The sequence below is a fragment of the Panicum hallii genome, chromosome 3, assembly GCF_002211085.1.
Source record: "Panicum hallii strain FIL2 chromosome 3, PHallii_v3.1, whole genome shotgun sequence".
NCBI classification, from domain to species: Eukaryota; Viridiplantae; Streptophyta; class Magnoliopsida; order Poales; family Poaceae; genus Panicum; species Panicum hallii.
Window position 1 is genome coordinate 2,959,922 of NC_038044.1, and position 13,700 is coordinate 2,973,621.

Genomic DNA, 13,700 nt, shown 5'->3' on the forward strand with positions numbered 1-13,700 from the left:
GTATTACAGATCCGCTGGATTTATGTAATAATTAAACCCGTGATTGACCTCTTAATGAGTATGACTGTGATATTATGCCTGAAATGAGTTCTGTATGTGATAGCGCTTGATCCAGGGACTATCACGACGATACAGGGAGTCGGATTCCTCGATACGGGAATCCGGTTCGTTTCAGTTGGTATCAGAGCCATGCTTGACCGTAGCGTGAGCCTTAGACATGGACGACAGACGTAGGAAAGTCTATACGCTTCTATTCATTTACTATATTACCTTGATCTATATTTCGTCACCCCCTTTGACTCAGTTTTTCCCCTACTCTTGATTTGTTCTCTTACCTACGCTAACACCGCTCTTGCGTATGTGGCTCAGAGTGAAAGCCGCTATGGAAGTCGCCATGATGGATGTGACCCACGAGTATAGTAGGTGGTAAGCTAGTAAGCCGATGATCCATTCCGGCTGAGTTGTCAAGTCTAGTTGCCGAAGTCGCATGCCGGCAGTAGTTTTAGGAGTGGAGTTGTAGATGACTGGATCGGTCACCCCCCCTTTTTTTTGTAACCATCAAGACGTACCTTAGATGCGAGATTAGTGTGTTATCTGCAAGGTTAATCGTAACCACGGGATAACATGGGTGTAGGATCTGTGCTGTTGAATGAGTGAATGTGGAATGTTATGCTTCTTATGATTTCACTTGTTTCTTCCTAATGAGTGAATGTGTATTGTATGTATTTGGGTTTTTGCCTTTCCTTGTGGTGAGCGACGTTGCTAACTAATGTAATGCCACTCGCGGCCGTACAGAGGAATGTCGATCCGCAGGTCCAACCGTTTGATCGCACGCTTTGAGCAAGCCGCCCAGGAGGAAGCCGCAGCCGAGGCACGCGGACGAGGCCGCCCGTTTGGCCGTGGGCGCGGACGTGCTGCCCCAGCACGTGCCCCGGCAGCAGGGCGTGGAAGAGGCAGAGGACCTGCCGCGGGTGCCGCACCCCGCGCCTTTGGGGAGGCACGCCGTGGGGACGAAGCCGATGAGGAGGAGGTCGGTGAAGAGATCGACGCTGAGCCAGCTCAGCAGCCACCGCCACCACCGCCGACACTCGCAGAGATCATGGACAGGCAGACGCAGCTTCTTCAGCGTCTGGCCGAGTCAGTCGACCAGAGGAACCACGGAGCCAACCGTCACGGCCCGCCTGAAGAGGACCTCCAGCGCAAGATCGAGAGGTTCATCCGCCTGAAGGCCCCGACTTTCAGCTACGCCGAGGACCCCTTGGAAGCCGATGACTGGCTGAGGGTGATCGAGACAAAGCTGGACCTCACCAACTGCACCGACGAGGAGTGCGTCGCACTCGCAGTCCACCAGCTTGAGGGTACCGCCAAGTCGTGGTGGGACAGTTACTGCGACTCCCACCGTGACCCAGCACACATCTCGTGGGAGGAGTTTGCCAGGGCATTCCGTGAGCAGCACGTGCCCCGGCAAGTGATGATCCAGAAGGCTCAGGAGTTCCGTACCATGACCCAGGGTACGATGAGGGTGGAGGAGTACGAGCGTCACTTCACCAAGATGATGAGGTACGCTGCAAACGACACCAACACCGAGGAGAAGAAGCAGTTCTGGTTTCTTCGAGGACTACACCACGGCATCCGTCAGATCGTGACGGGATGCGAGTACCCATCGCTCCGCAGTTTGGTCAACCGCGCCATAGCGGTGGAGAGAGAAAGAATCGGCTGGGAGGACCGCCAGCGCGACAAGAAGAGGAAGACCGAGTACCAAACTCACGACAGGAGCTCCCGGAGGTCATGGAATGCACCATCCTTCCCGCCCAGGAACAGCTTCCGTTCTGACTTCAGCCACCAGAACAGAGACTTCAGTGGCGGAAACGGCCAGTACTCAGGCAACAGAACCTTCGGAGGACAATCGCAGGGAGGAGGAAGCTCCAACCGCCAGCAGCCAGTGCCAAAAGCCTCGACGCCAGCTACCCCGTTCGTTTGCTTCACCTGCAACAAGCCGGGTCACAAGTCTTACGAGTGCCCCGAGAAGAAGACCCCGACTCCAGCTCGCACGCCTGGCTCCGCCGGCAGGCCCGCTCAAGCTCCGCGCACCGCCGACCGCGGCCGACTGACCCACCTGACTGGGAGGGAGAACAAGGCTGCACCTAACGATGCAAGTGGTATGTACCTTTCGAAATCTCTAGACTTTAGTTTTAACTGACTTCTGGGCTGCACACCCTTCCGAGCCCTAAGCTGCCTTTAATCTCGGGGACGAGATTCTTGTGAGGGGGGGAGTCTGTAACATCCCGGATTTTCCGGAATGTTATCTTAGTGCAAAAAATCGTGAATTTCAAAAAAAAAAATTTCGTGTTGTGCCCTAGTTAGAACATAATATAAGGTTAATTTCTCTCTCCCTCGAACTCTTTGTAAATTTAATTGAAATTAAGGACTATTAGATGCTAGTGTGAATATTTGAAGTCCTTTTGAATTTAATTGCAATATCCTTGTTATAATTGATTGTTGGATTTTCTTGTTTGGCTTTCAATTTTGTGTGCACCAATTGTGTGGAGTTTGAATTTGAATGGGCCACTCAAATTAAAACTCAAACTCTAATACCTCTAACACCCCTTTGGCCCACAGCCCAAGCAAGCCCAGCCGGCCTCACCCGCTCGCGCGCCCTTTCCCTTCTCCCCCGCGAGACGCCTAAACCGGCCCAGCCCACGAGCCACCGCAGCCTAGCTCCCCGTCGCCCCAGCCCGCGCGACACTTCGCCTGCTCCCCTTGACCGGCCGACGCACGGGACCCACTCGTCAGCCATTCCCCTCCTTCCTTCTCTCGCAGCGACCAGAAGGTTCCGCTCTGCTCCGCCCCGTCGCCCTGCTCCGACCGCCGCAGCGCCCCGCCTCGCCGCTCCGCCCGCGCTGCCGCCGCCGCTCGCCCCCGCGCGCTTCGCCCCGCCTCGCGTCGCCGCTCGCCCCGCTCCCCGACAGACAAGCGAAACCGCCGCGCCCTGCTTTCCCCAACCGCATCGCCCCTTTTTCCCTTCCGCCGCGGCTCTGCTAGCTCGCGTCACCAGCCTGCGCCGCGCCCCGCCTGTCTCCGCTTCGCGACACGGGAGCGAAACCGTCGCGCCCCCGTGTCAGCCACCAACCCGCGAACCCTAACCCTAGCCCCGTGCCACAGCCGCAGCGGTGCCGCCACGCGTCCCGGCCCGGCCGTCGAGAACCCCGGCCGCAGCCGCTCCCGAACCCTAGCGCTCCCTATAAATCCGAGGCCGCTTCGCCCCAAACCCTAGAAGCCCCAGCCTCCCTTCCGCCGCCGCCACACGAAGAGGAGGAGGAGGAGGAGCCGGAGCTGCGCAAGGAGGAGAAGGCCGACGCCCCGGAGCTTCACCAGGCCGGCGCCCCGTACGACGACCCCAACGCCGCGGATCTCCCTGCACGGCCTCGACCCACCGGCTCCAACCCGCCACCGCACCGAGCGCCATCTCCCTCAGCCCCGCCGGTGAGCACTGCTGCCGCCGCCCCTTTCCTTTCTTCCTTGCTGCCGGCGTGGGCCATGCGCCGCCGATGAACCATCCGTAGCCGGCCGTAGGACTCCCTACACCCCTCCGGCCGCTGTGCCGTCCTTTCTTGCAGGAGCCCGACGCGCCGCCCTCTGTCCCGCTACCGCCGTCGCCCCTCGCCGCCGCGCCGCGTCGCGGACCCGGGTCGCCGGTGCTCCGCGCACGGCACGGCCACGCCGCGGCCCTGGGCAGCCAGGCTCCGCGCGCGTGCGTGCGCACCCACACCGCAAGGCCGAGCCACGTCCAGCCTAGCCACGCCCACGCCACGGCCACGCCGTGCGCGATCACCCCCGCGATGCGACCGCGACGTCGCGTTCGCGTCGCGGCCAAGCCTTTGCGGCATATCCCCGAGCACCTTTCGGGCGCTCTCTCACACGCACACACGCACACACGCACACGCGTCTGCCACACCGGACCCGAGCCCCGCCACACGGGATCCCGCGGAGGCCGACAAGTAGGGCCGCCCTGTCAGAGAAGACGGAGACAGAAGCCACCGGGCCGCGAGGTGGAGAAGGCGAAGCGCAGCCCAGCCAGAGGAGAAGAAGGAGAGAGAGAGGGCCCAGCCCAGGAAGGAGAAGGAGCCGGCCCACGGGAGGATCCAGCCGAGCCACTCTTTCACGCGTAGCCAGCCCGTTCGCCCGAGCCGGCCTGCTGAGCCGCAGGCCGAGCTGCCCCTGTGAACCTAAGCCGAGCCGATGGGCCTCGAGCCGGCCCATCACCTCTTTTGGCCCAAGAACCGAACCGGACCCTTTCTTTGTCTTTTCTTTTCCGGCCCGACCCAAGGGGCCCACCTGTCAGCCTCGTGCTGAGGCTGACCAGTGGGGCCCGACGACCGCTGACCGACCCTTGACCGTTGACCGTTGACCGGTCAACGTTGACCGGTCAACGCTGACGTCAGCAGGGCCCACTGCTGACGTCATCTTCCCGGACCCCCTCTGCTGACGTCATGCTGGCGTCAGCATGCCACGTGGCATACCCTGGTGCTGCCACGTGTCCCTGTTTTCAGGCCCTCATTTCTGAAAATCTTTTATTAATTTCAGAAATAGGTTTTTCCTTAGAAAATTCATAATAAATTATCCGGACCTCCGAAAATTATGAAACCAGTTTCATAATTCTTCTAAAATCATGAACCACCTGTTAGAATAGGTATTGTGGTGATTTGGATCTTATTTGCAACCTTTTTGTGCACTTTTGCACTTTGGTCACTGCTCTTACTCTTATTCACGAATAGGACCCGTCCGCGAGGAGCTGACCGACGACCAGGACTACCCGGAGGCTCAGGAAGACTTCGAGGAGACGCCAGGTTCACGCCCATCTACGATTTGAATCCCTATTAGGCATTTGCTTGTAGATATGCTATTGCTGTATGTGTGTATATGTATATCGAAATAAACCTGCATGGCCTCTTTACGAACCCTACTCCTTGTCAACCTATCTTATTCGTTCATTATATGAAATGCCTTGTAAACCCTTGAATGTGTTTGTGTGGGATATGGATGGATAGTCTTGGCGTGTGTGGAGTGGTTCTCTTCAGGAGTTGGTGATTAGGGCTTAGCCGGGAGTGGGCGACCTAACTCGATCGTGGATCGAGGGCTTGGGGTGTGTATCTTGGCATACCCTACGGAGTACCTGTGGCGGGTACAGTTTTGTTTTCGTGTGAGGTGTTTGGGGCACCCGTTAAGGGTGCAGTTGCGGACCACCGTGGTGGATACGCGTGTGACGAAGATGCCCGCTCCGGCAGATAAGGACCGGGTGAGAGTAACCATGACTTGTGGGACTTTGTAAGCGTGCACACCACTTACCCATTATGAGGGTGGGCCCGGTCCGGACTTAGCAAGCGCGGTACCAAGCCGGTAGGAGGATCGAGTATCGGTGCAGGGGAAGGAGGTGCTGACCTCACGTTCCCCGAGACGCAGGGGAGGCTTCACAGTCCCGGGGCGACCTCTCGCGGGAGGATGCGCCCAAGACCCGGGAAAGCCGGATGGTGCCGTGGCTCCTATTTCCGTTTCGTAGACCGGTGTTTCGTATACTAGTCGGCTGATCTCCGGCTAGTGTCGATTCGAGTGGGACCAGGTGTACAACCCTTGCAGGGTGAAAACTATACGTATAGCCGCGTCCTCGGTTATGGACATCCCTACTCCTCTGTTGCTCTTATTAGTTAGTGTTACTCATGATCTCTATCTCCCTCTAGAATATTGTCCTGCCAGGGGGCAGCTGAGATGCGAGGAGAGGGAGTCCTCGCATCGACTTGGTGGTGTTGGAAGGTGTGTGTGACCGGGAGTCCGGAATGCCGGAAGGGCCCGAGTCAGGAATGAAAGGAGATGTGTATTCTTATATATATTATATTGCATGCATAGGGAAACCTCCAGCTTTACCCTTGAACTCTGTTATATCCGTAGTATAGACCACATAAAGCTTGCATACGGATGGTGACGTGAACCTATCCCATTCCTTGGGGATAGCCTGGTACGATGCAGGATCTGACCCGGAATTCGCCCCCAACGACGACGGATGGTACGACTGAGGCCCGAGCTACGCTCAAGTCGCCTGTGGAGGTGGAACCCGAAGACGGAGGACGGCCGAAGATCTAGCTACCGCTATGCGCTTTCTGCTTGTTCGATTTAGCCGAAAGGTTTGTAATAAATTTCGTATTACAGATCCGCTGGATTTATGTAATAATTAAACCCGTGATTGACCTCTTAATGAGTATGACTGTGATATTATGCCTGAAATGAGTTCTGTATGTGATAGCGCTTGATCCAGGGACTATCATGACGATACAGGGAGTCGGATTCCTCGATACGGGAATCCGGTTGGTTTCAGCATGCTTCCCTCGATCTACAATGTTCATCATGCCATGTCTTGCGAGACCATCAGTTCTTTCTCGTGCTGGGCCTGGTGCCCCTCATGCCATCTCATCCAATCAACACAGTGAAACTGCCAGAGTTAGGGAAGCTATGGCTGTTGACACAATCTTGTTGTTTACGAGGTAGTACTTTAATTTGCCACGTGCTGGGTACGATGGATCATCATTTATCGGTCCAACCAATTTTGTAGTAACGGAGATGTTTTGAGATCACAACTCAAAAACCGAAAAATTCGCAGTTGTCATCGGCGAAGTTCAGCTTTGATTCCATTTCGAGAACAAAAGCAGCGATGGAGTTGGATTCCTCCCTCTAAAGAGAGGTGCTTGCTTCACTTGCAGGATACGTTGGGCAGCTGCCATTGCCCAAACCTCACGCGCTTGCATATGCCGTCACTTTTCTTGTGGGGAAAAATGCTGTCACTCACTTCAGCGGCCCTGGAAAAATGACCAGAACTCGCAGCTTCTGATATTGACCGGCAGCAAATTAAACGGATGCTCCTGCGATCCTTCGCTGGATGGCTCCACAATTGGGGGAGTTGTTATGACAGAATCTTCGCGAGTCACGGACCTTTCAGCCGCCGTGCCAAGCACGTTGCTGTGACGTCTCATGCACAGCATCATGTCAAATCTGAATCTCCTTTGAAGATCGCGACAGTAAAACGTCTTTGTATAGTATTACGTGTAGTCCAAGTAGCTTGTGACGTAACTGCTCAATTCACTTGAATTAGAGGTAATTAAGGGCGACACAACTTAGCTCAACAAGGTACAACCAATTGAGTTACAAATAAGAGGTAGACCGTTAAGTTGAGGAAAGTGAAACATTGATTCAAGCTGCAATGGAATTACAGGCACGGAGCAGCCGAAACTTGTAAACCTACTCTAATATCCTCGTTTGAATTGTGGTCTTCTTGCAATGGCTCCATTCGCAAGAAGCAATGCAGGGCACTCAACAAAATGGCGTATGCACAAATCTGGCATCAGAGTAATCCGAGGTCCAAGGATGAAACACAGACAGCCCTTCTGTGCTTGGTTCTTCCTATAGGGAAAGAAGAACGAACATTAAGTAGGGCTTGCCAGCAAAAGGTTACCCATGCATGTAATGTATAAACAAAAAACATGATAAATACTTCTGTAGTGTTGCCGTAAGCATAGTCATGCGACCCACCTCAATGGCCTGAGTTTAGCAGATCTTTCAGCTCATCAGCAATCACCCGATAGCAGAATTTGTATTGTTGCTGAAAAGTAGAAGAGCATGCTATTAGAATATGTAATTTTTTTAGCCATAAAAATACACTGCATCATTGATGCAATGAGCCTGTAGGATTAAGGCCATGAATTAACAAAAGTTAATATCTGAATGTTGTTGAAGTTACTGACGAATTATCAAGGGATATACATAATTTTACCAATTTATCCCGCAGCGTTTTATAACTAATTTCGCAACGGCAATTACCTATCTCACGATCTCCTATCCAGAAAACTGGATGCGTATGATGAGAGTAATACAAATTAAAACTACAACATATTCATAATTTACCCTCAATTTGTAAAACTTCACCATTCACTTGTACTGTAACAAAAATAAACTTTCTAAAATACTAATAGTTTTTAGTGTGAGAGAAACACTTGGTAGCGACACCCATTTTCATGAGCTCAAACAATTGCTGGAGTAGTGTTTTATCCCAAGAAAGTTGGGGTAGGCTAGAGATGGACCATTTCAGCTCAACTCGGTCTGAATTGTACAAGAGCCACCAACAAACAGGTCATACAGTGGGGGCTTCCCCCGCTGTATAGCTTTAAAAAAAACAAACAGGTCATACAAGTAAAGAGAAAAGAGCAGAGCCCACCTCAGTTTGGACCATTCCAGGTCGTTGGGATCTAAAATTCTTTACCGTTTCAACAATATCATAAGACCTTTTATCACCAAGGAGGATTCTCTCAATTGTTGTATGAATGGTGATGTAAGTACCAGTTCTTCCAATACCTGCACTGGATAAAGATACGGTAACAGTGTTAAAAGAATATAAAAGGCATGCACAGGTCGACATGGCATCAAGGTGAAACAAACCTGCAATGTACAACTATAGGATGTTCTGTTGGAATGTGATGTAGTCGCTTCCAGATTTGTCGTACAGCATCAGTATTGGTTGGCACTCCATGGTCAGGCCAATCAGGATATTCTATATGGAGTACAGAATGAAACTTTCCTGACTATATTTGAAATTAGCGATCAGAATAGCTTTCATCATGAAATGCCTATAGATGTACAGGGCAAATAAGCAATACAGTTTAATTATGAATTTTTTGACCACATGGAAAAAATTACAGTAAGTACAAACACAAAAAAGAGGTGATGGTGGATGGTCACATCTGTTTTATCACATGGGACCTAAATGTGATCTTCAATTTCTCAAAATTTTAATCATTTAAAATCATCAATAAACAATGTTATGGCAAATTCATCAATAATTGAGATCTTTACAAACAGTCAGTTCATAATGAATAAGAAAGGATGCCTAACCATCTAGGAGATTCAATACGACAGAACTTAACATCATCACTGCCTCCCTAAGAAATAACATGCAGTAAAGTTTCTGAAGAAATGTTCTCTGATGTGGACATGACTAACAGATTGGACAAGCCTATAGAAGCAGAACTGACATCCATGTAAGAATGTTCATAAATAAGAGAAGGCATTGGTGAGAAAATCAGGAGGCACAATGAACCAATGCATACATGAATGTCTTTCAAGTTTTTACCTCCTTGTTTTGCACCTGCACTTTGCGCAGCCATAATTGATGGTTATCTGTTCTTGTCTTCACAATCTGAACATCATATTTTCCATATGCCCCTCTCCCATTACGCAGTGGGAGATACTTATCACACTGTCATTATTTAAACATAATTTAATTAACAGGCATTTATAAATGATGAAATATTTATTTCCACTTTATATATATATACATAGCACAGTGAAAACCAGTAGATCTTCCTACAGATGAAAGTACGCCATCATTACCCATAAATATCCAAATACATCCACAAAGCCAAACACAAGAAGGGTGCATCAAACAAGACTAACATTCAAGATGAGTAAACACATAACCACATAAAGAGCATAGGGAAGCTTCCCCCGCCCCCCCCCAAAAAAAAAAAAGAAGAAGAAAAATTCATTAGTTTTAATCATTTTCCTCCAAAATAATACATAATACTTAATTGCCTGTACCGCCAACCAACTAATGAGTTTAAATACTGTCTACTCACTAGCAAAGCCAATGCTGTTTTCTTTCCATTTCTCCTTCCAAGGACTTATGACATCCTCTTTGACTAGTGAATTCAAATTAACAAGAGGACCATTATGCCACCTAATTCACTATTTGCTGTGTAAAATGCATTTAAGAAAATCCGCATCATCCGAGAAATTAAGCTTCTTCTCAAAATTCTTAGTATTTAATTATTTTAACAAATATTTTCACGAATTTAATCTTCAAAGAAGGGATATGTCTAAAAGTACACCAGGAACTGGTTACAGCACAATTTAAGCTCAGAGAAAACACAGTGTCAAAAGACGAAAGAACAATATAACTCAGCAGATTAAACTGAAAGGAAAGAAAAAACAAAACAAATATGTCATATTCTCACAAATGAATTCTAAAATTGCATATTTTTTTATCAATTGTTTGCTACCTTTCTCATCTTTTGAGCATAGTTTATGCCTATATCTCATTTGGCATACATGCCATCATCTGATAATATTATTAGTTGAGGTAATGGAATATTGTTAAATGCAGCGCTTATGTTTGCAACGAAATTTCTGTGCTTATGCTAGAATTAAAGTTCAGAACAAGCCTTCTACCACACTTAAATTTGGCTATTCATATCAATCCACCTCCCCGTTCATAATTACATTAAGTATAGGAGGTTATACACTTGAAAAAGATACCAGCATGACAGATTTTATTTGTTCATCAGCTCAATTATACATTTATACGGAATTTGCTGAGGTCGTATAATGCAAGCACAAACCTTAAAACTATCGAATTGAGTGACCATGACAATTGCAGGACACTGATATTGATAGACCATTTCCCAAAAATCCTCAAATGTCTTCACCAGGGGACCTTGAGTAGAAATGAATGTTGCAACTCTGTTGTCCTCAGTAGCCTGCAGGTTTCATACATGACTTAAGTTTTTTGAAATATCCCAAACAAGATTCAGAAAGGCAATAGAAAGCAGATGAATTAAAAAAAAAACAAATACATGAAGTCTACCGTTATGAAGCTCGCATTGATATAATCATTGTTTGAAGTCTGACTGGTTGTTGAGGATTTCAGCGGTACCCTGGTATCATCAACTAGAGACAAGGAAGCTGTCAAATTCAGATTCCTAATGCTTTAAATAAAAAATGCTCAAAAAAATGCTTTAAATCAAAAGGGATCTTGCTAGGTGAACACCAATAATAATCACCACAATTACAAGCATAGGTAGAGAACCTCACATGGTAAGACATCAATATAGCGGTTCTTTTCCCTATTAACAGGATAATGAGCCACACTAATCCTTTTCGTCAGTCTCATGTCCTGAAAAATTGACTATTGACCATGAAATACATCGAAAGTATTACTTTCATAATGACTAGAAAAAGCATTGAACGGGACATTGTATAATATATTGAACATGATGGCTGTTTAATAAGAGTATAAAGATTCATTAGGTGGAAATGAATTGCAATTATGTAGGATAGTTTCTCAAGTTAAAAGGAGGATGCTACAGTCTCCAACTCTCCATCAGTAAAACTGCTATTGATCTTCATGGAATTTTATAAAACACCAAAATCAAGCTCTCTAAATTGGACAATGAAGAGAGACCTGTACAGAAGATCATTAGCTGTTGGTGCGGTGAATTGGCTATGTTACAAAGTTAACAATGCCCATTTCAATTTTAAACCCAAACTACAAGATTAACAATGAAGGTTTATGGAATGAAATAAAAAGGCATTCCAGCAAATAAAAGAAAGCAAGATAATAACAATAGAAGCTCTCTATAAGAAACTACTTATACAACAATTGAACAATAGGAATAAATCTATTTATAGTAGGTGACTAAGAGGAAGATATGAATGTCCTTAAACAAGCCATCTTGATAAAACCTCAACAACCTTTTTAACATTCTGTCTCAAGCCTGGTATTAGTGATATTCTATCACCTACAGCCAAACATTCTCCATGAATGAATGTCCATGTCCATTCAACCTACTGTTTTTTAAAGTACTTTGTAGTATAGTTTAGCTACAGCATTTTACTTATTCTAATTCCCATATACAGCATATCATATCATCGCATCCGACCACCAACACTTTACTTCAAAGCAATCCAGCAACAGTGCTTTGCTTCAAAGCAATGCATCACTAAGAAAACAAATGCCTGAATCATGCAGGTAGAACCAACCAGAATTGAACAAATAATCATCCATACCAAGAGTAGGATTAATTATTCTATATTTATTCGTAATGTCCATACAAGGGAGTGAGAACAGACAAAATTACAGTATAATAATGCAACAGTTTAACAGTCAATTGCCGATTAGTTCGCTAGATCAGACCACAGAAGGTACTAAGCATACCAATCATACTAGTCCTACGCTGGATCACTGGGGAGCTACATGTACCCATATGTGGCAGAAATTTCAGGACAATCACGCAGGTAGAACCAACCAGAATAGAACAAATAATCATCCATACCTCGAGGCTTTCGAAGTCTTCTGACAAGTCACTCATCCTCTTCCTCTTCTCCTCGAAGTGCGCGAGCGCGTCGCTGCAGTGCCCGACCTGCTCAGGCGTCAGCTCCAGTCGCGGCGGCGGGTCGGCATCGACGTCGAAGGGGTCGAACGCGGCCCCGGGGACCGGGATCCGGGAGTAGGACCCCGGCTCCTGCAGCGGCGGCGATCGGCGGGAGAGGCTGGCGGCGGCCCTCACCTTGGCTCGGAGGCCGCCGCCGCCGCTGGTGCTGGGGCGGGAAGCCAGTGCGTTCCCCGTGGCTGCTCCGGAGGCGGAGTCGTGGCGGCGCTTTGGGAGGGAGGCGGAGGACGCGCGAATGTTCGTCGGACATGTCCTGTGGCGTGGGCGTGGCGACCGACGGTGGCTGGGGGCATGTATCAATAAGCACAAATTCGGAGGGGTGGCTGGCGAAATTGGTCAGTTAATGACCGGCCCACGATAAAAAGATAAATATCTTCCACTATTTGTGGCAACCCGATTGATGGGCCTACTTGGGCCTTATTCCCACGTGCTTGGGCCAAGTGGGCTGTCCGACCCCAAAGACAATGCGGCAGCACGGGCTTGGTAATTAAGGAATACCTTAAAAAACCACGGTAATAAAAGGATGTGAACGACTTGTTTATCGGGTGTTGTATTTTGACCGTTCAAAACTGATCTTTGATCATCTTCCATAATATTTTATTGACATTTACAAAATCATAATCATTGGGAAAGTGCGTTCAAAATGAATCCTACTATGCGGCTATCAATTCTGTCTAGTCTAGACTCACTTCTTCTTAACAAAGCTACACTATTAATTTTTTGACACAATTCACACATTATTAGTATGGGCTTATTAATTCTTTTTTTAATACAATCGGAAGCTTCCCTGTGTGTTTTGTGAAAAAAAAACTATGCTATTATTTTTTTGACACACAACTCACACATTATTAGTCTGGGCATACTTCTTTTTTAAAAAAATACACAATTGGAAGCTTTCTTGTCTGGTTTGTTTTTTAAAAAAAACTATGCTGTCAATTTTATGCCACATAAATCATATATTATTAGACTAACTGTTGGTCAGATCCTCAAAATATAACTAATAAAAACTTCTTGTCAACATGTCGACACTCGCGCATGCATCACTGGAGTTGACACCACCTCTCTGATTTAGTCATACAAGTGCATCCATGCATGCATGCGCAACAGTTGGAACTGCAATCCATCGACGATCAGGTGATGTGGAAATGTGAACAAAAAAGATGCCGAGCTAAGATAAAATTGCATCAAGCGTAATCCAGTGGCGTATGAATTGAATAGTATCCCCCTAAGCTAGCTAAGAATAATTGAGGCAATCCATTTAGACTAATTGTTTCTGGGTGGCTATGCAATCGTATATATCGTAGCAAGAAAAGTAAGAAGAACATGTAAAATAATTGAATGCTGGTGTATGCAGGAAAATATGGATCAACCCTACACCATGCATGATGGCTGTGTAGGAGCATCGTCTTACGTACAGTAGATTGATATTATCCC

General features: G+C 47.7%; 2 protein-coding genes across 2 annotated transcripts; one reads left to right on the forward strand and one right to left on the reverse strand.

Moving 5' to 3' along the window:
- Nucleotides 1–1,501: 1,501 nt before the first annotated feature.
- LOC112884444 (predicted GPI-anchored protein 58) lies at nt 1,502–4,821 on the forward strand. Its single transcript, XM_025949829.1, has 4 exons — nt 1,502–1,560; nt 1,675–2,152; nt 3,043–3,483; nt 4,776–4,821. The coding sequence occupies exons 1-4, from the start codon at nt 1,502–1,504 to the stop codon at nt 4,794–4,796; spliced, it is 999 nt and encodes a 332-aa protein (XP_025805614.1). The 3' UTR covers nt 4,797–4,821.
- Nucleotides 4,822–7,092: 2,271 nt separating this feature from the next.
- On the reverse strand, nt 7,093–13,287 carry LOC112884445 (protein-tyrosine-phosphatase PTP1-like). The gene is made up of 10 exons (XM_025949830.1): nt 13,275–13,287; nt 12,150–12,589; nt 10,909–10,990; nt 10,682–10,764; nt 10,437–10,574; nt 9,170–9,295; nt 8,479–8,621; nt 8,258–8,399; nt 7,576–7,645; nt 7,093–7,446 (listed from the first exon to the last, which is right to left on the reverse strand). Exons 1-9 carry the CDS (start codon nt 13,285–13,287, stop codon nt 7,577–7,579), a joined length of 1,236 nt encoding a protein of 411 aa, XP_025805615.1. The 3' UTR covers nt 7,093–7,446; nt 7,576.
- Between the last annotated feature and the right edge of the window lie 413 nt (nt 13,288–13,700).

Coding starts and splice junctions, on each gene's coding strand:
- LOC112884444 (XM_025949829.1), top strand. CDS start 1,502: ATGACCCAGGGTACGATGAGGGTGGAGGAGTACGAGCGTCACTTCACC. Junction 1,561..1,674: donor CACTTCACCAAGATGATGAG/GTACGCTGCAAA, acceptor ATCGCTCCGCAG/TTTGGTCAACCGCGCCATAG. Junction 2,153..3,042: donor ACAAGGCTGCACCTAACGAT/GCAAGTGGTATG, acceptor CGGCTCTGCTAG/CTCGCGTCACCAGCCTGCGC.
- LOC112884445 (XM_025949830.1), bottom strand. Junction 10,575..10,681: donor TCAATGCGAGCTTCATAACG/GTAGACTTCATG, acceptor TGAAACCTGCAG/GCTACTGAGGACAACAGAGT. Junction 9,296..10,436: donor CTCAATTCGATAGTTTTAAG/GTTTGTGCTTGC, acceptor AAATAATGACAG/TGTGATAAGTATCTCCCACT.